Source organism: Sciurus carolinensis, chromosome 4 (genome assembly GCF_902686445.1).
Source record: "Sciurus carolinensis chromosome 4, mSciCar1.2, whole genome shotgun sequence".
NCBI lineage: Eukaryota > Metazoa > Chordata > Mammalia > Rodentia > Sciuridae > Sciurus > Sciurus carolinensis.
This window is the reverse complement of record NC_062216.1, coordinates 133,594,893-133,617,511: the sequence shown is the minus strand read 5'-3', so window position 1 is coordinate 133,617,511 and position 22,619 is coordinate 133,594,893. Positions and strand designations below refer to the sequence as shown.

The following is a 22,619-nucleotide window of genomic DNA, read 5'->3' as shown; positions in this document are numbered from 1 at the left end:
TATGATGTCAGCCTTGGGTTTGTCATATGTAGTTTTTACAGTATTGAGGTAAGTTCCTTCTATCCCTAGTTTCTCTAGTGTTTTAAATATGAATGGGCACTGGACTTTGTCAAATGCTTTTTCCGCACTTATTGTGATAATTCTGTAATTCTCATCCTTAAATTTATTAATGTGGTAAGTTAAATTTATTGATTTCTATATGTTGACCCAATCTTGCATCCCTGGCATAAACCCCTCTTGATCATGTTGTACTCTTCTTAAAGTGTTTCTGAATGCAGTTTGCCAAAATCTTATTAAGAAATTTGCATCTATGTTCATCAAAGATACTGGCCTGAAGTTTTCTTTCCTTGATGTGTCTTTGTTTTGGTATCAGAGTGAAACTGGCTTTGTAGAATAACTTGCCAGTGCTCCCTCCTTTTTTTATTTCATGGAGTAATTTGACTGGTATTAGTTGTTCTTTAAAGGTATGGTAGAATTTGGATGAGAATCTATTGGATCCTGAGTTTTTCTTTGTTGGAAAATTTTAATAGCTGCTTTACTTTTGTTACTTGATATTGATCATGGTTCAATTTGTGTAGGTCATATATGTCCAGAAATTTGTCAACATCTTCAAAATTTTCTAGTTTATTGGATTATAAATATTCAAAATAGTTTCTAATGATTGTCTTGATTTCAGTAGTGTCTGTGGTGATATTTCCTTCATCTCACATTTTGTTCATTTGGGTCTTCCTTTATTTTTGTTAGTTTGACTGAGGGTTTATCAATCTTGTTTATACTTTGAAAAAACTTACTCGTTGTTTCACTTGTACTTTGGATTTTTTTCACTCTCACTCTCATTTTTCTTGACTTTGGTTCTTATTTAATAATTTCCTGTTTTCTACTGATTTGGTGGGGTGTTTTTCTTTTTCTTTTTCTTTTTTTCCCCTATGGCCTTTAGGTATAATGTTGTATTTTTTATTTGGTGTCATTCTCTGTTATAAATGTATGAACTCAGTGTTTAAACTTTCCTCTTAGAACTGCCATCATATTGTCTCAGAGATTTTGATATATTGTATCGCTATTCTCATTTATTTCTAATAATTTTTTGAAATTTCTCCCCTGATTTCTTCTGCTATCCATTCACTGTTCAAACGTGTATTATTTAAACTCCAGATGGTGTTGGAATGGTTTCTGTTTTTATCTAGTCATTGATTTCTAATTTAATTCTATTATGATGTAAAATGATGTAAGAAATTATCTCTACTTTTTTGTATTTGCTAAGATTTGCTTTGTGATCTAAAATATTTTAGAAAATGTTTCATATGCTGCTGAGAAGTGAATTTAGTCATTTATGGATAAAATAATCTATAGCCATCTGTTAAGTCCATATGATTAATAGTATTTTTTAGTTATAAAGAATCTTAGTTTATATCTGAATGATCTATCTAGTGGTGACAGATAATGTATTGAAATCACCCATTACTATCGTTGCCCACCGCCTGCGGAGGCAATGATAACGCGTACGCTTCCTTTTCACACGAACAAAAAAGCCCAAAAGACAAGACCAACGAATGACGACGACGAACGATGAACGATGAACGACAAACAATGCCCAACAAACAATGCTCTTTATTTGAGGAAGTGTCTGGGTTATATAGCAAGCATAAGCCAATCAGAGTCAGCCTGAGATATTAGCCTATCAAGGATCAGTCTCTAGGCAGTTACAAGAATCACCTCATATACAGCAGCCAATCAGAGTTCTGGGATATTAGCCTATCAAGGATCAGTCTCTAGGCAGTTACAAGAATTACCTCATATACAGCAGCCAATCAGAGTTCTGGGATATTAGCCTATCAAGGATCAGTCTCTAGGCAGTTACAAGAATCACCTCATATACAGCAGCCAATCAGAGTTCTGAGATATTAGCCTATGAAGGATCAGTTTACAGCAGCCAATCAGAGTTACTATAAGTATGGCTTATTCTGGCAAGCTGCCAGGCGCCATCTTAGAGATCAGGCCAGGGTGCGGCTCTGGGGCCCTCAGAACCCGCCCCTGACACATTTACTGCATTGTGGTCTATTCAATTGTTAATACTGAGAAGACTTTGTTTTATGTATGTGGATTAACCATCATTTGGGGCATAAATATTTTAAATCATTATATCTTATTGTTGAATGATTCCTTTAGCCAGTATGAAATGACCTTTGTCTCTTCTGTTAATTTTGGCTTGAAGTTGAGGTGGTTTCAAGATGGTTGATTAGAGAGGATTGCTTTCCTGGCTGTTCTGTGGATTAAAACCAAGAAAGCAGACAGGAAGCTTCTAATCAAGGTGGGTGAATAAAAGGGTAGGGGGTACTGGAATTTGAAACTGGACATTCAAAGCAGACTGGAGACTCAGGAGGTTGGATATAATAAAATAAAGAATTCCTTAGTACCACAGTTGAAGTTCACTTTGTCTGATATGAGAATATCTACCCATGCTCGCTTTCAGCTACAATTTGCATGGTATATCTTTTCCCATCCTTTCATCTTCTGTCTGTGGATGTCTTTCTCTGTAAGGTGAATTTCTTGCAAACACCATATTGTTGGGGTGTTGTTATTTAATCCAATCTGCCAATCTATGACTTTTGATTGAAGAGTTTAAGTCCATTTGTATCCAATGTTATCATAGAGATGATTTTTATTTCCTGTCAGTTTGACTTATTTATAAAGTTTATTTTCTAATGTTTAATTTGAACTTTTTCTTTTTCAAGTGCAATTCATACCTATGCTGGTTTTCATTTTTATTTTTAATTTCTTCTGAATAAAATGTTTTATTGAGTATGTTTTGTAGTGCAGGCTTTGTGGTTATGAATTCTTGAAGTTTTTGCATATAATGGAAGGTTTTTATTTCATCTTCAATTTTGGATAAAAATTTTGCTGGATATAATAAATGGCACCCATTTTCTTTTTTTCTTTCTTTTTTTCTGTTTTTTTTTTTTTTTGGTTTGTTTTGTTTTTGTCTGTTTTTTTATTTTTTGCAGTAATGGGGATTGTGCTTGTGAGGCAAGAGCTTTACCAACTGAACTGACTCCCCAGCCCACCCATTTTCTTTCAGAGCTTGGTATATATTATTCCAAACCTTCTGGCTTTTAGGGTCTTGGTAGAGAATTCAATTGAAGTCTGAATTAGTTTACCACTAAATGTGTCCTGCCATTTTCCCTTGCAGTTTTTACAATTTTATCCTTACTTTGAATATTAGGAATTCTCATTTTAATGTGTCTTGGAGATTTTTTTTGATCCTGCCTATGTGGAATTCTATGTACTTCCTATATTTGAATTTCCATTTCATTTCTAAGATTTAGAAAATTTTATAATATTATTTCATTGAAAGGATTGTGCATTCTCTTATGTTGTATTTCAGAACCTGCATGTACCCTGTAATTTGCCCTCTTGATATTATCCCAGATTTGTTGAATATTCAGTTCATGATCTCTTAACATGCTTTCTTTTTTTTCCTACTTTTACCCATATTTTTATTGGTACATTGTAGTTGTACATATTGAGGGTATTTGTTGTTATATATTCATACATGCACACAATATAACAATCTAATTTGGCCAATATCACTCCCTAGCATTTCCCCCTCCCTCTATACCTTCCATTCCTTGGTTCCTTTTCTCTACTGATCTCCCTTTGATATTTAAGAGATCCACCCCACCTTTGTTTCCTTCTTCCTCACTAGCTTCCACATATGACAGAAAAGATACAACACTTAACCTTCTGAGTTTAACTTATTTTACTTAATATGATGGTCTCCAGTTCTATCCATTTTCCTGAAAATGCCATAATTTCATTTTTCTTTATGGATGAATAAAATTTCATTATATATATACATGTATATATATATTTTTTTCCTGAATTGCTAATGATGTTGAACACTTTTTTCATGTATTTTTTCGTCATTTGTATTTCTTCTTTTTAGATGTGTCTGCTTAGTTCATTTGCTCATTTATTAACTGGGTTATTTGATATTCTGGTGTAAGGCTTTTTGAGTTCTTTATATATTCTAGATATTAATCCACTGTCAGAAGAGCAGTTACCAAAGATTTTTTCCCATTCTGTGGGTTCTCTCTTCACATTCCCAATTGTTTTCTTTGCTGTGCAGAAGCTTTTTAATTTGATGATATACCATTTATTAACTTTTGGCATTATTTACTGAGCTTTAGGGGTTTTATGAAGAAAGTCATTATCTATGCCAGAGCTGGAGAATTGACCCTACCTTTTCTTCTAGGAGCTACATAGTTTCTAGTCTAATTGTGAGGTCTTTGATCTATTTTGAATTGATTTTTGTGAAGGGTGAGAGATAAGGGTCTAGTTTCATTCCTCTACACATGGATAACCAGTTGTCCCAGCACTATTTGTTAAAAAGGCTGTCTTTTCTCCAGTGTATGTTTTTTGCACCTCTCTAAAGGATCAGATGATTTATCTGTGTGGGTCTTTGTCTTCTAGTCTGTACCATTGGTCTAGGCATCTGTTTTTATGCCAGTACCATGTAGTTTTTGCTACTATAACTCTGTAGTATAATTTGAAGTCAGATATTGTGATTTCTCCAGGATTGCTTAAAATTTCTTTGGCTATTCTCAGTCTTTTATTCTTCCAAATAAACTTTAAGACTACTTTTCTAGTTCTGTGGAGAACATCATTGGTATTTTGATGGAGACTGCATTTTGATAGTATGGTCATTTTAATAATATTAATTATGCCTATCCATGAACATGGGAGGTTTTTCCATTTTCTGAGGTCTTCTTCAATTTCTTTTTTCAATGTTCTAGTGCTTCCCAGTTTTCATTGTAGAAGTCTTTCACCTCCTTAATTAGATTTATTCTTAGGTTTATTATTTGTTTGTTTGGTTTTGAGGTCCTTGTGAATGGAATTGTTTTCCCGATTTCTTTCTCAGAAGATTTGTTGTTGGTATATAGGAAAGCTATTGATTTTATAACCTTCTACTATGCCAAATGTATTAGCTCTAGCAGTCTTTGGTAGAGTTTTTTGGGTCTTCTTGGTATAGGATCATATCATGTGCAAACAGTGATAATTTGACTTCTTCCTTCCATATTTTTGTCCCTTTCATTTCCTTCTCTTACCTAATTGCCCTGACTAGAACTTATAGCAGGATTATAAGTAAGACTAGCCCTAATTAATGCAATCCACACTGGGTGGTCAGTTGAATGTCCTTCATATTACAAATTGATATATACCTAAAACAATCCTTACTACATGAATTTTAACATGGGTAAATTTGTTTTCTTTTTACTTTTATCATAAATATAGGGATAAATTATTTTGGAAAATAATTTAAATCCTAAACTAGTTAGGATAGATATTGAGTAATAACACTAAAGTTAATATTCTTCTAGCATATAACACATGCCTAGCCTATAAATAAAAATCAATACATCCAAATTATGGCTTATTTCACTATGGAATTTAAAATATTTCAATATAAAGTTTTTAATTAACACTTCATACCTAACTCTTTTATAATTCATAAACACTTAGAAGAATATATTAAAAGTTAGGGACACATATTTTATGTTCTTTTATTATTGTAAAGTAACTTACCCTGGTGCATAATTGCATATGAAAATTGCTGCATGTATAATGTTTCCAATTCTTGCACATGGAGTAACAGCACAACCAACTTTGTAAGAGTTATCCCAAACAAGCTACAATAAAATTTTTAAAGAAAACATAAAATATAATTCTAAACATTATTCTCTTACAAACAATAATATATTCCATTAACACAGATTATATGGCCAAGAAATTCAAGGACTATGAACTATTTTAATTTAGACACAGTTAAAAGTTATTGTGGGTTTAGGACAGCATTTCCAAAACTGTATTAAGAGAAACATTTTAATAGGTTCTACTAATAGTGTATTAGGAAAAACAGTTTGACCACACTGATCCAGACTATTACTTTAGAGTCAAAGGAATTCATACATGATAAACTGATTTTCAACCCATTTGAATTTGAAAGTTCTAGGTCACTGGCAGAGAGAAAGGAGAAAAGAGAAAATTTTGCAAAGATGGAAGTCGTGAATAAAAAGAAGAGAAAGAGGGACAGTAAGATTATAGAAGGGAAACCAAAGAGATAACAAGAGTAAGAGTAATTGACTAGAATTAGCATTTCTCCCTCCTTTTGTTGAGGAAGTTACATTATAAGGTATAATACCAGCAGCTTGAAAGGCTGAGGCAGGAGGATCACGAGTTCAAAACGAGCTTCAGCAAACTTAGTGAGGGCTCTAAACAACTCAGCAAGACCCTGTCTCTAATAAAATATAAAAAAAGGTTGGGGATGTAGCTCAATGTTTAAGTGCCCCTGGGTTCAATCCCTGGTATCAAAAAAAAAAAAAAAAAAAATACAGTGTGGACTTTTCATTCAGAAAAAAACAGGTCTTGAAGTGAAAAAGGTGAGAATAATGAAAGATATTCTAAATATTCTCTGTATAACTTTAATACTTGGAGTAAACAAAAAGTACTCGTTTTGTTAACCTCTGTGAAAGAGGAAACATTTCCATTTTAATTTTTTACTTATCTCTAATCTTAGTGGTTTTAAAAGTTTGTTTCTTAAAGAAATAGAGTGATTCATTAAAAGAACAGAAAATATACTTTAGGAATTAAAATGGAATCAAGCAGGCCAAATTCAGGACACAAGAATTTCCAGGAACTAGAATTAAGGAGCAGAAAATATTGAGTATAGTAGTAGGTCAGGCAGTAGATCTGATTAGTTTACTGAAGTTATTCAAGTCAGATTAATGAATATGACTTTGAAATGAGCAAGACGATGAAGAACAGCTATAACTTTCTAGAAGAAGGAACTAATAAAATGAGTTAATCAAAAAAAGTATGAACAATGATTCACTTGATAGAGAAGAAAGATATGAGTTCAATGTGAATAAATTTCAAAATTTCGAGTTTTGCGTAAATCATGACACTGGGAATATTGATTGAAAAATAACCATGTTTTAAATAAACTTGGGAATTCAATAACTTCTTTGATTTCTGAAACAAATATTTATTGAAGACTTAAATAATGTCATGTTGTTATGTTCAGAATATGTGAATGAGAAACAAGTTCTCCACCCTTAGTGTATTATCAGACATATAATTAAATGATTAATAAATAATGTGATATATGAAATAATGAATAAATGAAAAGTGGCTCAATATTCTTGGAGTAAAAAGTATGATGATGGACTTTTGGACATTAGACATTAAAATAATATTAATGTGCATTGAATACTACTATTATACTACTATTTTAATCAGTCAGCTATAATATAGCTTTGCATTTACATGCAAAGCATATCATCTTTTGTTTTGGTCCTCAAAAATTTGGAAATAATTATTTACTAGATCTTACTTCCTTTTCCAGTGTGTACTATTTTAGAAAATTGCCTTTTATCTTTGAGTATCAAAATTAGGTTTATTATATTCAAAAAATGTTTTGTTTTTTGTGGTACTTGGAATTAAACACTAGGCATCATGCATGCTAGGAAAGCACTCTACCACTGAGCTACATCCTGGCCCTAAAGGAATATTTTGATTACATGATTTATATAATGTATGGAACTATGAATATTTGAGAATAGAAATGAAAAGAATTTTAATTTTATTAGAAGTAATAATTTTACCATTTGAGTTTACTTATAAATTTGAAACATAAAACTAGGCAGTAAAGCAATTAAGAACTCTATTGAATTAATAGCAATATAAAAATTAGATACCTGCTTATAATAAGAACAGTTTTTAGAGCAGCTTCCATCTTCAAAATTATAATATTTCTTCTCTGCATACCAACTTCTGATAGCAGTAGTTGCAGTAAATTCATTCTCAAGGCCAACCCACATATTTTCACCAATACCATTAAATGTAGGATGGGCCATATGTATTTCTTCTAAATGACTATTAGGCTTAAACACACACTTTTTCCCCCATGCTCTAGCAGTTCGTGATAACGCTACATCCCAAGTCTGTAATAAAAAAACAAACAAACAAACAACAACAACAACAACAACAAAAGACAAAAAACAGAGAAAACAGAACAACAATAATAGGGATTTTTGTGCTCAAGATAATTTTCCTGGAATTCTCTAGTTTAAGGGTAAGAATTCTAACTTTGTACATATGGGTTTTGTTTGTGGAATTTCTGTGGGGAAAGGTTTTTTGAGATAATTGTAAGTAAAATGACTATATCCTTCAACAAAGGACCATTCATATATTTGGAAATGAAGTAGTAGAATGATAGACAATGCAAATCATAATATTCTTAAAAATGTAGTCCATTTAGAACATATATTTTAATCTCATGCCTTTTGTACTTAACAACAATTCTAATAACTATTTACTGGGCCTTTATTATATAAAAAATATTGTGTTGTCAGCATTAAAATAAGAAGTCAGCATAAATTTTGTCCTCAAGTTTCTTATTGTTAGGCTAAGATATATATCATCACACCAAAATACAAAGTATGTATGTTACAGTAAACATTTCTGAGAAACATTAAGATATTATAAGTTTTCTTGGTTAATTCCACAGATTATACATGAATTCATTAGAGAAAATAAGTAAATGAGATCTTTAGGTTATCTCTTCACTACTTGCCCAAAGGTAAGCATTGCTCAAAAGACTACCTATTCGTATATTTCTCTATCTCTGTATATACACACATATACACACACATTCAAATATGCGTTTGGTTGTTTTAGATGGGCATTTCGTGATTGGTTTTCCTTTGTACTATTGTGATAATATGTGATGGTTGTTCCCCAAAGGCCATATGCTAAATGCTTGGTCCCCATCTGATGGCGCCATTGAGAGGTAGTGGAAACCTGAGGAGGTGGGGCCTACTTCAAGGAATCAGATCACTGGGATGTGCCTTTGAAAGGTATATTTTGTCCCTGGCTCCTGGATCTCTTTCTCTGTTTTCTAGCTACAAAGAGGTAAACGGCTTTCCTCCACCACACCCTCTATGCCATGATGTTCTGCCTCACTGCAGGAACATAGCAATGGAGTCAGCTAACAGGGACTGACACCTCTGAAGCTAAGCCAAAATACACCTTTCCTCTGTTTTTTCCCTCTGATATTTTGTCACAGTGAAAGAGAGATGACCAACACAAAAAAATGATAAAAAGCGTAACTGTTACCAAAATCTCAGTCCTTGTCCCCGATGCCAATTCAATAACAAAGACATGATTTCAAGAAAAAGGAAAAAGAAGGTTTATTACTTTGCTAGCAAAGGAGAAGCACAGGGACTTCTGTCTCAGAGGCTGTGATTCTTCCCATCAAGGGGAGCAGGGAGCTTTTAAGGAAGTGATTCAAAGGCTACATTGCACACATTCTGCATGTTCTGTCTGGAGTTGTAATTCACTTGTTAATTTGGGAGATAGTCATTTCTGAGATCTTCTGGTGTCTTCCCCCAAAGTCTGAATTACTTCATTCCTGTGGTGGGTTTGTGCTCAAGGTTAGGTAACTCTGCCTAGAATGGGGAAGAAAGGTAATCCTGTTTTCCAAGAATAGAGAGCAGGAGAGATTAGGGAGGTGCAGAGAGGAAGAGAAAGAAATACATTCTTTTTAAAAATAATTCACAGTTGCAACAAGGGCGATATTGTTATATTCAAAACATTAAGTGAACCATGGTTACAAGATCACTGATATGACTATACCTGACCATGTGGTGTCAGAAGTCTTTAGAACTGGTTTGTGAGAGAAGTTTGAAAATGTTTTGAGAGGCAGTCCAAAGAAGCTTACTCTGCTGGAAGGAGAGCTCTATGGGCAATTCTGATTAGGGCTCAGAAGACCAGAATACTGATAGGAATGCAGACAATAAGACTATGCCCATGAGGTTTTAGATGGGAATGAGGACTCTCTTGGGAATTGGACTAGAGGTCATTTACATTTCGATTCTGGCAAAGAACTTGTTACATTTGTCTGGGTCCTAAGACTTTGTGTGAAACTCAATATAAAGATGATGGGTATTTAATCTGGCAGAGGAAATTTCTGGGTAGCATAGCATTCCGATGGCGGTATGAGTATTTCTGACTAATTTTATCTAGATTAATAGTGAGAATCAACAGTAAAAACCAGGGCAAAAAGATTTGAAAACTTGTATAAAATTGGGGCCAAAGAAGATGTGGTTGCTGAAGAGATTAGTGTCAATAAAAGGAAACCAAATACTTTAAACAGGGACAATAGGATAAGGCCTGAAGGGTATTTCAGAAATTGGTTATACCCCACCCCTTACGGCTTAAGAGAGCAAAATTGTAAACTTGTTTGAATGCCTATGCTTTGAGAAGAGAGCACTAGGGCAACCTGCTTGCACTCGGCTATCTAGAAAGGTGTTTCCTTAGAAATCATTTTACCATTCTCGGCTGTATAGGCACTCAGAGGATACTGCAGCCATGATCCAAGTGGAGCCAGATACTGCTCGAGTCAGCTGTAGACCTGGCATTATCCATGTGATGCTGGTTTTGTAGGCATCCAGTGTGCAAGAGTTGTGGGGTCACAGAAAATTCCAACTAGATTTCAAAAGAAGGCCTGTTAGTCTGGGCAGTGTGTGGCAGGGTTAGAATCCCTGTGGATAGCCTCTGAGAGGGTGATTCATGAAGCTATAACAGTAGAGCCAAAGCTGCAATGGAGAACCCAGGAAGTTGGAGATGCCAGGAACATGGAATGTCTGGTGGGGTTTCAGTCTTGCTTTGATCCAATTCCTCCTTGGTATTTTTCCTACTCCTCCCCTTTTGGAACGGGAGTGTGTATTCTGTCCCACCATTGTATACAGAAGTATGTAATTTTCTTTTTTATTTTACAGGGGCTCACAGGAGAATCTCAGAGGAAATTTAGGATTTGATTCATGTTCAACTGTTGTATCTTTGGAGATGGACTGACGACAATTTGCATTATGAGATGGACATGAAACATTGGGGTCCAGGGATAGAATGCTAGTGCTTGAATCTAAAATGTCTGCCAAAGACCATTTGTGAAGGCTTGGTCCCCCAGCTGATGGTGGTATTGGAAAGTGGCAGAAACTCTAGGAGGTAAGGCCTAGTTTGAGGAATTAGGTCACTGAGGGTGTGCTCCTGAAAGGTATATTTTGTTCCTGGGCCTTAGCTCTCTCTCTCTCTGATTCCCAATCACCGTGAGGAAAGCAGCTGTACCCTGCCATGTGCTCCCCACCATCACATTCTGCCTCATCACAGGCCATAGCAATAGAACCAAATGACTAGAGACCAAATCCTCTAAAATTGTGAAACAAAACAAAATAAATCTTTCCTCCTTTAAGTTGTTTTTCTCAGCAATTTTGTTGCAATGATGAACAGCTGACTAATACATCATTCCATATACAATATTATTGGTTTATAATTAGCATTTATCATGGAGAGATTGTTCCACATTAACATGACTAGATCTGCTTAATTAGTACAAACTCTGCATATCATTCTATAGTGTGCATAGCCTACAGTTAATTCCATATTAATAGCTTCTTAGACTATTTCCCTTTGCAAACAGTTCCTCTTAGCTATCCTTCTTCTGACTTACTTTGAATATTGGTTACAACCTTAACATGAGCCAATCACTATTTTAAGTTTTTTTAATGTGCCATCTCATTTAATTTTCACAATAATCCTGAAAGTAATGACAAGTATTATTATTATAAGTAATAACATGCATTATTACTATAGTTATATATATACTTAACCATGGAGATACATTTTGAATAATGTATCAGGTAGTTTCATTGTTGTATAAATATGCTTACATAAACCTAGATGGTATAGCCTACTATACATCTAGGTTATATGGTATATACCATCATCCATGCAACCTGTCATTGACTATTTCTGTTTCACAGAGAAAGTAACTAAATTAGAAAGAAATTAAGTAGACTATTTAAGGTCTTATAGTAATCTATGTGAAGACTGTATTTAAACCCAGGAAATCTAATTCTCAACTCCACATTTGTTAGCATTTTAGTTAATTGTTTCTGATGATTATATATGAATAAATTATGATAGTTTCAAATTCCTTTGTTCAACCATGAATAGAATTACAGTTGGAGATAGAGGCTAAAGTTTCAAGAAGTAGTTCATATTTATTAATGAGAAATGTGGGAGCAAAGAATTTTATTAGCCTCTAGACTTAAAGTAGAAAAATTGAATACATATTCTAATTCATGCTTCAATAGAGGCAACATGGAAATTTTAAGATTTTTTTCAATGTTTCCCTAGTATATGTCTAGGTATAAATCTTTTCTCATTAATTGTGCTTAGCTTTTGGTGGTCTCCATTAAAAAGTAATTTTTTGTTTCTTTTAAAAGAATTTTTAAAGAATATAATCATAACTATTATATATGGAACAATGATTTTATTTAACTCATTAGTTGATGAGGGACCTATTAGGAAGTCATAATGTTTTCAAGAAAAATACAAAGAATTGTTAATTTTATGTGTAGTAAATCAATTTACAAGTAAATGCAAAAACTGAGCCTTATCCATAGGGCAATAATCAATTTCGTTTCATCAGACATGGCAATTTGGCATTTCTATGGATAGAATTAATTGCATTTCACCAGTATTGTATGATTTCAGAATTGCAAATAGCCTAGCTCAAAGACAAGTATGGAAAATATAACCAATGTCAAAAAATAAACAGGGCACCCAATATTCAGTTTTTCACAATTTTTCTTGGCAGCTCTTTTATCTAAAAATCTATGTCTTTCTTCAGCTCTGGGAGAGTTGTCTCTATTATTTCTTAATTTCTCTCCTTTATTCTGTTTTCATTTCCACGGTATCTATTAGATTTGCAGATTTTGCATTCTGTTCTCTCCATCTTTTCCCCTTTGTGCCTTTACACATTCCTTTACTTACTCATCTACTGACTAAATAGAAATATCTCTACAGATAAATTGACAGATATAAGGTCAGACATGAACAACTCAACCACTGAAGAAAAAATCACCCACGATACTCGTTAACACAGTAAGGAAGATTTTAGAAGATACTGTGATAGAAAGAGGGATGAGGCTCAATTTCACATACAAGAAGGATAAGTGGAATTTACAGCAATGGAGCGGAATAAGGGGGCCAGGGAATGGAAAATTACTAAAATGCTAAACCAAAGTTGAAGTGATTCTTGCCCAATTGACCTAACAGAACTCTTGCTGAGGGAAGGCCAGGGTGATCACAGAACAAGGGTGGAGGATGAAGAATTTAATTGGATATTGAATAATCAAATACCAAAGGTAAGGGATTCTCCCTACACTTGGCTAGGTGGAACTTTTGTTAAAACTAGATAATATAGGCCTTAGGACAGGGACCAAGGCTGAAGCCTACTTAAAGAAGGTTCAAAAAAGCCTTACTAAAGTTGGTCAAGGAGAAAATATCCGGCAGCCTGCTTTATGGTCAAGAAAAGAGCAATGTTGCTTTGAACTGTAAGTCCATTATTCAATTAGCTCCTTTGTTCATCAAGAACCAGTAGAGGGGAGGACACGATGGCGGATTACAGATGGGTGGCTTTTCTCACAGCTCCGTGACATGGGACCCTGTCAGGGGCGGGCTCTGAGGGCCCCAGAGCCGCACTGTGGCCTGATCTCTAAGATGGCGCCTGGCAGCTTGCCAGACATAGCTGCACTCATATACAAGTTTTAGGAAGTAACTCTGGTTGGCTGTTGTACATGAGGCGATCCTGGTATCTGCCTGGAGACTGTTCCTTGATAGGCTGACTTTCCTGGTAGTCTACTCTCTGATAGGCTGATGTTCTCAATATAAGTCTGAGACTTGCGGAATAAAGTCCTTTTGGTTCCTGTGATCAAGAAAAGCGTACGCATTGTGATTGTCCCCACGGGCGGTGGGCAATCATAGGACCCAAACAGCCAGAGAACCTCTCTGCGAGGTGGTGAAAAAAGTTCTCCACTGATACTCATTATGGATAGAAAGCCTGGGAAGACTGGGACGTTTGGAGTACATCAGATAAGGGCAGGAAGAGAATTGGAGCTGAGCTCCTGGCAAGAAGCGGGGAAATTAATACACAAGGTCGGGAAAGACTGAAGAGTGCTGGGAAAGTCTTGGCATGGACAGTCCAGGATCAGAGGGGAGCCTTCCCTGGGCTGGCCCAGAGGATATTCGGCTTGTCAACTTAGACTGGGAACTTGATCTGTGAGTTCAGGTCAGAGTGTAATACAGGAATCCAGCAGATCCTCCAGCAACTGCGAGATCTAAACTGAGCCTAGTGAATCAGGAAAATCTCTGGCACAAAGAATTTCTGGCATGGAGACCATTTTGCCCGGGGTAATACTGGACAGAGAGGCTGGAGAAAGTCCTCCCTCCTCCACTCCCTTGAACCTGGCAGGCCCAGGACCAGTGGCAGGCAGTGGCCAGAGAATCCGAATGGGTGGGTGCAGTGCCTGAGCTCGGTGCTCAGAGGAGTCCTTGGGAGGCCAAAAAGGGCAGTATTCCAAACAGCAGAACCAGCAAAGGTCAGCCTGCCCCTTCCCACAGGTGGAGTCCTGGGGAGAACAGTGGGGTGCAGTCCTAGAAGGGTGTTGATTCATTAATGGCTGATAACTCCCCACACAATGTAACACCTGGACCAATACTAGACTGAATCCCTGCCCCTGGGAGCTTCACTTCCAGAAAGTCAGTTCATAGAACCCACTGGCAAGCTATACCCGGAGGTGAAGCCAAAGGCATCTCCGGGCTCCCCAGACCATCCTGCTGAGAAGGGAAGCTGAGAGATGGAAAGATGTGTCAGCACCGACGGCAAGCATATATGCTGTTATTTTGTTTTTCTTTTGTTGAACGTGTGCGGGGGCATCTGGAATTCCATCCAGTGCTTGACAAAGATCCTCTGGAGGATGATTGCAAAGGCTCATCCTAAAAGGAATTGCCGGATGTTTTGCTCCGAAGCATGGTGTTTTCTCTGCTGTGTTTTTCTGATAATATATTACTCATTTCAGTCTGAACGGATTGCTTAAGGAGATGAGGGGAATACAACAAAAATTCCAGAAAATATTACCTACAATCTGAAAAACAATGGGTCTTTACCACTAACAAAATTAAAAATAATTTTGCAACCGTGCAATGAGTCTCTGAAAGCCTCTGGAGAAAATAGTTGTAGATCTGCCTTTGTCTCCAACAGGCTGGTTAAATTTTAACAATGGTTTTGTTTATGTGTGGTGGTGAGGTAAGAGAATAAGGTTTCATAACATTCCTTCCTTCTTACAAAGAATATGTCACCCCTATAATAAACGTTGGTACACAATAACCATTGGGAACCACTGCCCTCCTGTAACCCTTAACTCAGCAATTTAGGTATTAACCAGAGGGACCTAATAGAAATGATCACATGAGATTACTTGTCTATCACTTTAACCGCGAGAATAATAAGAATAGTCTTAGGTCACACAGAGTTTAGATATTAAAGAAATAAACATTGTATTAGCTCATCGACGTAGTTAGATATTCTTAAAACAATTGTGATTAGGTAAGGATGATCTGTAAGTTTGTTTTCTGCCTATGCTTTGGAAACTTCTTTAATATTAACCACAAGACTGCCATTATAGCCTGAAGAAAAATGTATATAAACCCAGCCTTCCCCAGAATAAAGTGGGATTGATTGCACCAGAACTAGAGTCTGTGTCTTTCATTCTCCATCCATCACCGACGCTGTCTCCCCGCGCCCCATTTACCGGTGTGGAACCCATGGACTCCTGCTAGGGCTGGACCCCGGCAAACGTGTACTGAGTGATACATGACATTTATACATTTGTACACATACGTATTTGTTTCTGCTTTCTCATTTCTAGCATTTCAATTGAAGGTAGTTATTTTTCCTTACTCTGATTTTTGACAGGCTTTTTGATTAGTATATTTTGGATTGGATTGATTTTGTATTGTCTGTTTCACAACTGTTTTCCTTTGTTTCTATTGCTCTTACTAACAGCCAAACTCTATTGTTCTTTCACTCTTCCTTTAATTCTTTTACTTGTATTTTTTCTTCCCCTCTCCATAAACAACATATCCTATGTTGCCTCTGCATTTGCACTCTTCACCTATTGAATCTACAAACCCTTTTCTACCCCCATCTCTTCTTTCCTCTTAAAGAACTCTATCGTTAACTTCTGCCAACACTAATTGGTTTTAAAAAGGCCAGATCCCACAACTAATGCTATAGCAACAGTGAATACTATAAATGATTACTTCCTGTATTTGCTTGAAATTGCTGAGCCTACTATAGCTCTTTATGGTGTCAATTAACTTTGGAGTTAAAATAGGAATTTAGTACTATATATTGTATCTGGCTTCCCCCTAATCTTGAGGCAGAGGAAAGCTACAGGATCACCAAAAGCACATAGAAATGAAGCTCTGCTGCTTCAGAGCCATTCAGACAGATGGGTAGACACACAAACAATATGACAAAGCAAGGGAACAAACCAACCCAAAGCAACCAGAATGACTCAATAGCAGATTTCACTGACATCACCGTGGAGGAAATGTCAGAGAAAAAATTTAGAAAGTTTATGGTTAAATTAATCTATGAGATAAAAGATGATGTTAAGAGTGAAATCAGAGACAAGATACAAGAAGTGAAAGATCACTTCAATAAGGAAATGGAAATTCTGAAGAAAATCAAATAGAAATTCTTGAAATGAAGGAATTAATAAACCAAACTAAAAATTCAGTGGAAAGCATCACCAACAGACTAGACCATTTGGAATACAGAGTTTCAGGCAATGAAGACAAAGCACATAATCTTGAAAATAAAGTTAATCATGGGGAAAAGATGTTGAGACCATGAACAGAATTTTCAAGAGACATGGGATATTATTAAAAGGTCAAACCTAAGATTTATAGAGATAGATGAAGGCTCAGAGATACAAATCAAAGGAATGCACAATCTTTTCAATAAAATAACAAAATTTTCCAAATCTTAAGAAGAAAATGGAAACTTAAATATAGCAAACATACAGAACTCCAAATATACAAAATTACAACAAAGCCACATCTAGGCACGGTATTATGAAAATGCCTAACAAACAGAATAAGGATAGAATTTTAAAAACAGCTAGAGAAAAACAACCAAACATTTAGAGGTAAACCAATCTAAATCTTAGCTGATTTTTTAATTAGAACCTAAAAGATAGGAAGTCTTGGGATAATATATACCAAACTCTGAAAGCAAATGGATGTCAACCAAGAATACAATATCCAGCAAAATTAAACCAGATTTGAAGATGAGGTAAAAACCTTCCACAATAAAGTTAAAAGAATTTACAACTAGAAAGCCAACACTATAAAACATACTCAGTTAAATATTACATAAAGAAGAAGTGGAGAATACAAATAAAAACTGGCCGAGTGTGAAACTAAACTAGAAGAATAGTATATCAAAGCAGACTATAATTCAACTTAAAAACTAGCAATAAATTTATGTGACAGGAAATAAAAATCATCTCAAAAATAACACTCAATATTAATGGACTCAACTAATCAATCAAAAAACACAGACTGCAGATTGGATTATAAACCAAGACCCAAAAATATGCTATCTCCAAGAGACTCAACTCAAGGCAAAGACAGTCACAGACTGAAGGTAAAAGGATGGGAAAAAAAATCTATCATTCACATGGATATCATAAACAAGCAGGGGTTTCTATTCTCATATCTGATAAAGTGGACTTCAAACCAAAGTTAATTAGAAGAGATAAAAAAGGCCATTTCATGCTGCTTAAGAGACTCATATAACAGCAAGAAATGTCATAAATATCTATGCCTCAAAAAACGGAGCATTTATGTATATCAAACAAACTCTTCTCAATATCAAGAATCAAATCACAACACAATAATACTGAGTGACTTTAACATACCTCTCATCACTAGACAGATCAAACGAAAAATAAAGATGCTACAGAATTAAAAATACTAATTGTATTATTAATTATAATTTGGACTTGACAGACATAGAATATTTCCTCTATCAGTGACTGAATATACTTTCTTATAAACTGCACATTGAACATTTTCCAAAATGGACCATATTTTAGGACACAAAGCAATTCTTAGCAAATAAAAAAAGATGTAGTATCTTGCATTCTATTGGATCATAATGTAATGAAATTAGAAATCAATGATAAGAGAAAAATAAAACACCTGGAGACTAAATAATACACAATTGAATGATGCATGGATAGCAGAAGAAAACGTGGATGAAATAAAAAAATACTTCAAGGTAAATGAGAATAATGATACAATGTATCAAAATATCTGGGACACTAAGAAGGCATCTGTAAGAGAAAAGTTCATAGCATTGAGTTTACACATTAACAGAATGGAAAGATACCAAATAAATAATCTAATATTATATCTCAATGCCCTAGAAAAAGAAGAATAAACCAATAAAAAACCAGCAGAAGACAGGAAATTATTAAAATCAGAGCTGAAATAAATGAAATCAAGATTTTAAAAAGATAATTCAAAAAATCAACAAATCAAAAAGTTAATTCTTTGAAAAAGAATAATCAAAATTGACAAACCTTAGCCAAGCAAACCAAGAGAAAGAGGAAAAAAATGCAGATTACTAAAATACAGGATGAAAATGGAAATATCATCACAGACCCTACTGAAATACAGAGGATAAGAAAAGTATTTTGAAAATCTATACTTCAATAATCTAGAAAATCTTGAAGACCTCAATAAATTCCTAGAGACATATGACCTACCCAAATTGAACCAGAAAGATACAGAAAATTTAAACAGATTAATTTCAAGTAATGAGATTGAAGAAGTCATCAAGAGCCTACCAACAAAGAAAAACTCAGGACCAGATGAATTCTTTACTTAATCTTCAAAGAAGCTCTAATACCAATAGTCCTCAAATAATTCCATGAAACAGAACAAACTTCCAAAACTGATTCTACAAACCCAATATCACCTTGATACCAAAACCAGACAAAGCCATATCAAGGAAAGAAAACTTCAGACCCATATCCTTGATGAACATAGATGCAAAAATTCTCCATAAAATACTAGCAAATTCCATACAAAAACACATTAAAATGCTAGTGCACCATGATCAAGTGCCTTTCATTACAGAGATGCCAGGATGGTTCAACATATAGAAATCAACAAATATAATTCACCACATCAATAGACTTAAAGACAAAAATCACAAGATTATCTCAATAGATGCAGAAAAATCATTTGACCAAATATAGCATCCACTCAAGATTTAAACACTAGAAAAATAGGAATAAAAAGATTTTACTTCAACACTGTAAAAGCTACATATGACAAACTGAAGGCTAACATCATTCTAAATGGAGAAAAACTGAAAGCATTCCCTCTAAAACCTGGAACAAGACAGGGATGCCCTCTTTTACCACTTCTATTCAACATATTGCTAGAATCTTCAGCCAGATCAATTAGGCAAAAAAAATGAAATAAAAGAGATAGGAATAGGAAAAAAGAGCTCAAACTAGCTATATTTTCCTAACATGATCTTATATTTAAAAGACCCAAACAACTCCACCAGAAAACATTCAGAACTCATAAATGAATTCAGTGAAGCAGAGGATACAAAATTAATACTGATTAAAAAATTGTATTTCTACCCATCAAGGACAAATCAGCTGAAAGAGAAATTAGGAAAACCATCCCTTTCACAATAGCATCAAAAAAAAAAAAAAAAAACAAAAACACTTGGGAATCGATCTAACAAAATAGGTGAAAGACCTCTACAATGAAAACTACAGAACAGTAAAGAAAGATATTGAGGAAGACCTTAGAAGATGGAAAGACCTCATGTTCTTGGATAGGCAGAATTAATATTGTCAAAATGGTCATACCTCCAAAAGTGAAATGCAGATTCAATGCAATTCCCATCAAAATTCAAATGATGTTCTTTGTGGAAATAGAAAAATCACTCATGAAATCCACTCGGAACAACAGGAGGCCCAGAATAGTCAAAGTAATCCTTAATAAAAAAAAGAAAAAAAAAAAAGAACCAGGAGGCATTATAATACCCAAACTAAAATTATACTATAGAGCTATAGTAACAAAAAAAAAAGCATGGTATGGACAGCAAAACAGACATAGACTAATGGAACAGAATAGAGGACACAGAGACAAACCCACAAAAATAATTATTTCATACTAGACAAAGGTGTCAGTGACATACATTAGAGAAAAGATAGCCTCTTCAACAAATGGCATGGGGAGAACTAGAAATTTAACCCTTATCTCTCCTCTCATCCTGCACAAAACTCAACTCAAAGTGGATCAAGAACCAGGTATTAGACCAGAATCCCTGCACATACTAGGAGAAAAGGTAGGTCCAACATTCCAACATATTTGCACAGAAACTGACTTCCTTAATAAGACCCCTAAAGTACAAGAAGTAAAATCAATAATCAATAAATGCCATAGCATTAAAAAGCTTCTTCACAGCAAAAGAAACAATCAAGATCATGAAGAGAGAACTTACAGAATGGGAGAAAATCTTTGCCACCTGCACCTCAGATACAGCCTTAATCTCCAGGATATATAAATAACTCAAAAAACTTAACATCAAAAAAAAAAACAAATAACCCAATGAATATATGGGGAAATGAATTGAACAGTCTCTTCACAGAAGAAATATGAATACTCAACAAATTTATGAAAAAATGTTCAACATCTCTAGCAATTACAGAAATGCAAATTAAAACTATACTGAGATTCTACCTCACTCCAGTCAGAATGACAATAATAAAGAATACAAGTAACAATAAATGTTGGCAAGAACGTGGGGTAAAAAGTACACTTATACATTGCTAGTGGGACTGCAAATTGGTGCAACCATTCTGTAAAGCAGTATGGATATTCCTCAGAAAACTTGGAATGGAACCACCATTTGACTCAGTTATCCCATCAGTACATATTAAAAGGAGTTAAAATGAGCATAGTATAGTGACACAGTCACATCAAAGTTTATAGCAGCTCAATTCACAATAGCTAAGCTATGGAACCAACCTAGGTGCCCTTCAACAGATGAATGGATAAAGAAAATGTGGTATACATACACAATGGAAAATTACTCAGCCATAAAAAAAGAATGACTTTATGACATTTGCCAGCAGATGGATGAATCTACAGATTATCATGCTAAGTGAAGAAAGCCAGTCCCAAAAAACCAAAGGTTGAAGGTTTTCTCTGAGAGGTGGAGGCTAACCCACAATAACGGGTTGGGGTGAGGTGAAGAATAGAAGTGCAGTAGATTAGACAATGGGGAATGGAAGGAAGGGATGGGGATTAGCAAAGAGTGGAATGAATCTGATATAGTTTTCCCTTATACATATAAGAAAACAACACAGTAAATTCCACCACCATGAACATCTATAAGAATGGGACTCTAACTAGAATTAGATATATTCCGTGCTTGTATAATTATAACAAAATGGATTCATATATAACTAAAAAGAATGAATAAAAATAGTTTTAAAAATAAAATTAAGTCTTCTACAAAATAAAAAAAAAAAAACAGAAGAAGCAGCTGAACCATCTGGATGGATGATGCCAGCAGTCAGACATTTAATTAAGGGATGGTGCAAGCAGTCGAATTTTGCTGGTTGGTACAAGTAGCTAGACATTTAATTAGGGGGATTGCAATGTAAATGAAAAGAAAGAGATTGATGGTAGAAGTAGATTATAAGCAGAGTCTCTAAGTCCAGAAGGTTGTCAGAAAAGATTCCTAGATATTGAGTTCAAAGCATCCTCAGATGATGAGATGAAAACAACAGGGACATTATAATTAACTTCTTGGAATGCGATTTGGATATCTTTGGATGGCAGAGTCATCAGTGTCACAGTCACGGTTATTTCCTAGAGCAGAACATGGAAGTATCCAGCTTCAGCCTATAAAGCTTCTTTCAATTGAGCCAGTTAGGTTTTAGTTCTCAGTGACTCCAAGTCAGGAAGATAGGAGAAAAATTAGAAATGTTAGTTTGGAGAATTGTGGTCAGATATTAGAGGAAACTAGCAGAATTAACACAATGTGCCCTATGACAGGATCCAGCCTAGTTGAGGTAACAGAACCTCAGCGACAATGAGCAGAATTAGAATCTTAATAACACACAAGGGTATGCTATTATCCTCCACTGAAACATTAAAAAAAATTGTCTACAGTCAATGCTTTTTGATTAAAAAAAAAAAACCAAATTAAGGTTATTCCTGTTTACAAAACAAATCTTCTAGTATCAATAGATTTGACCTGAGTATTAACCTAAGTGCAGCAATGGTAATTGATTCCAAACGTCTTTTCAAGGCTACTTTGCTAGAACTTCTCATAAGGAATCCCAGATTAGACTTCACAAAGTTTTTTGAAGTTAGGAAGCCAGTCAAGAACTGGCCACCAGATTTTTCCTGTAATACCTTTACATTTGAATTAATTCTTCTCTTTTCTAGGTCCCCCAAAAAACTTAAGGTTACTGTGCTTGCCAGGAAGTGATCTTCCTTATTCATCTGTAAGGCTGGGAACCCCATAAATCAGGTACTGGGCCTATTTTCCAAGAGTGCGTTATAAGTATTGGTTAAAGAAAGTCAAATTTAGTTCCTTAAAA

General features: G+C 34.9%; 1 protein-coding gene across 4 annotated transcripts in view; it reads right to left on the bottom strand.

The window, feature by feature from the left end:
- Positions 1-22,619, bottom strand: part of LOC124983965 (GLIPR1-like protein 2) — a 65,253-nt gene that overhangs the window by 30,105 nt on the left and 12,529 nt on the right. For 3 of the 4 annotated variants that reach the window (XR_007108512.1, XM_047551677.1, XM_047551678.1), the window contains exons 2-3: positions 7,755-8,000; positions 5,584-5,687 (exon numbers count right to left, since the gene is read on the bottom strand). Coding sequence is in view for 3 of the 4 variants with exons in the window: in XM_047551677.1 (XP_047407633.1) it covers positions 5,584-5,687; positions 7,755-8,000 (350 nt within the window). In the remaining variant the exon portion in view is untranslated. Of the gene's footprint in view, positions 1-5,583; positions 5,688-7,754; positions 8,001-10,389; positions 10,546-22,619 lie in introns of all 4 variants that reach the window. The other variant, XM_047551679.1, reaches the window with a different exon arrangement.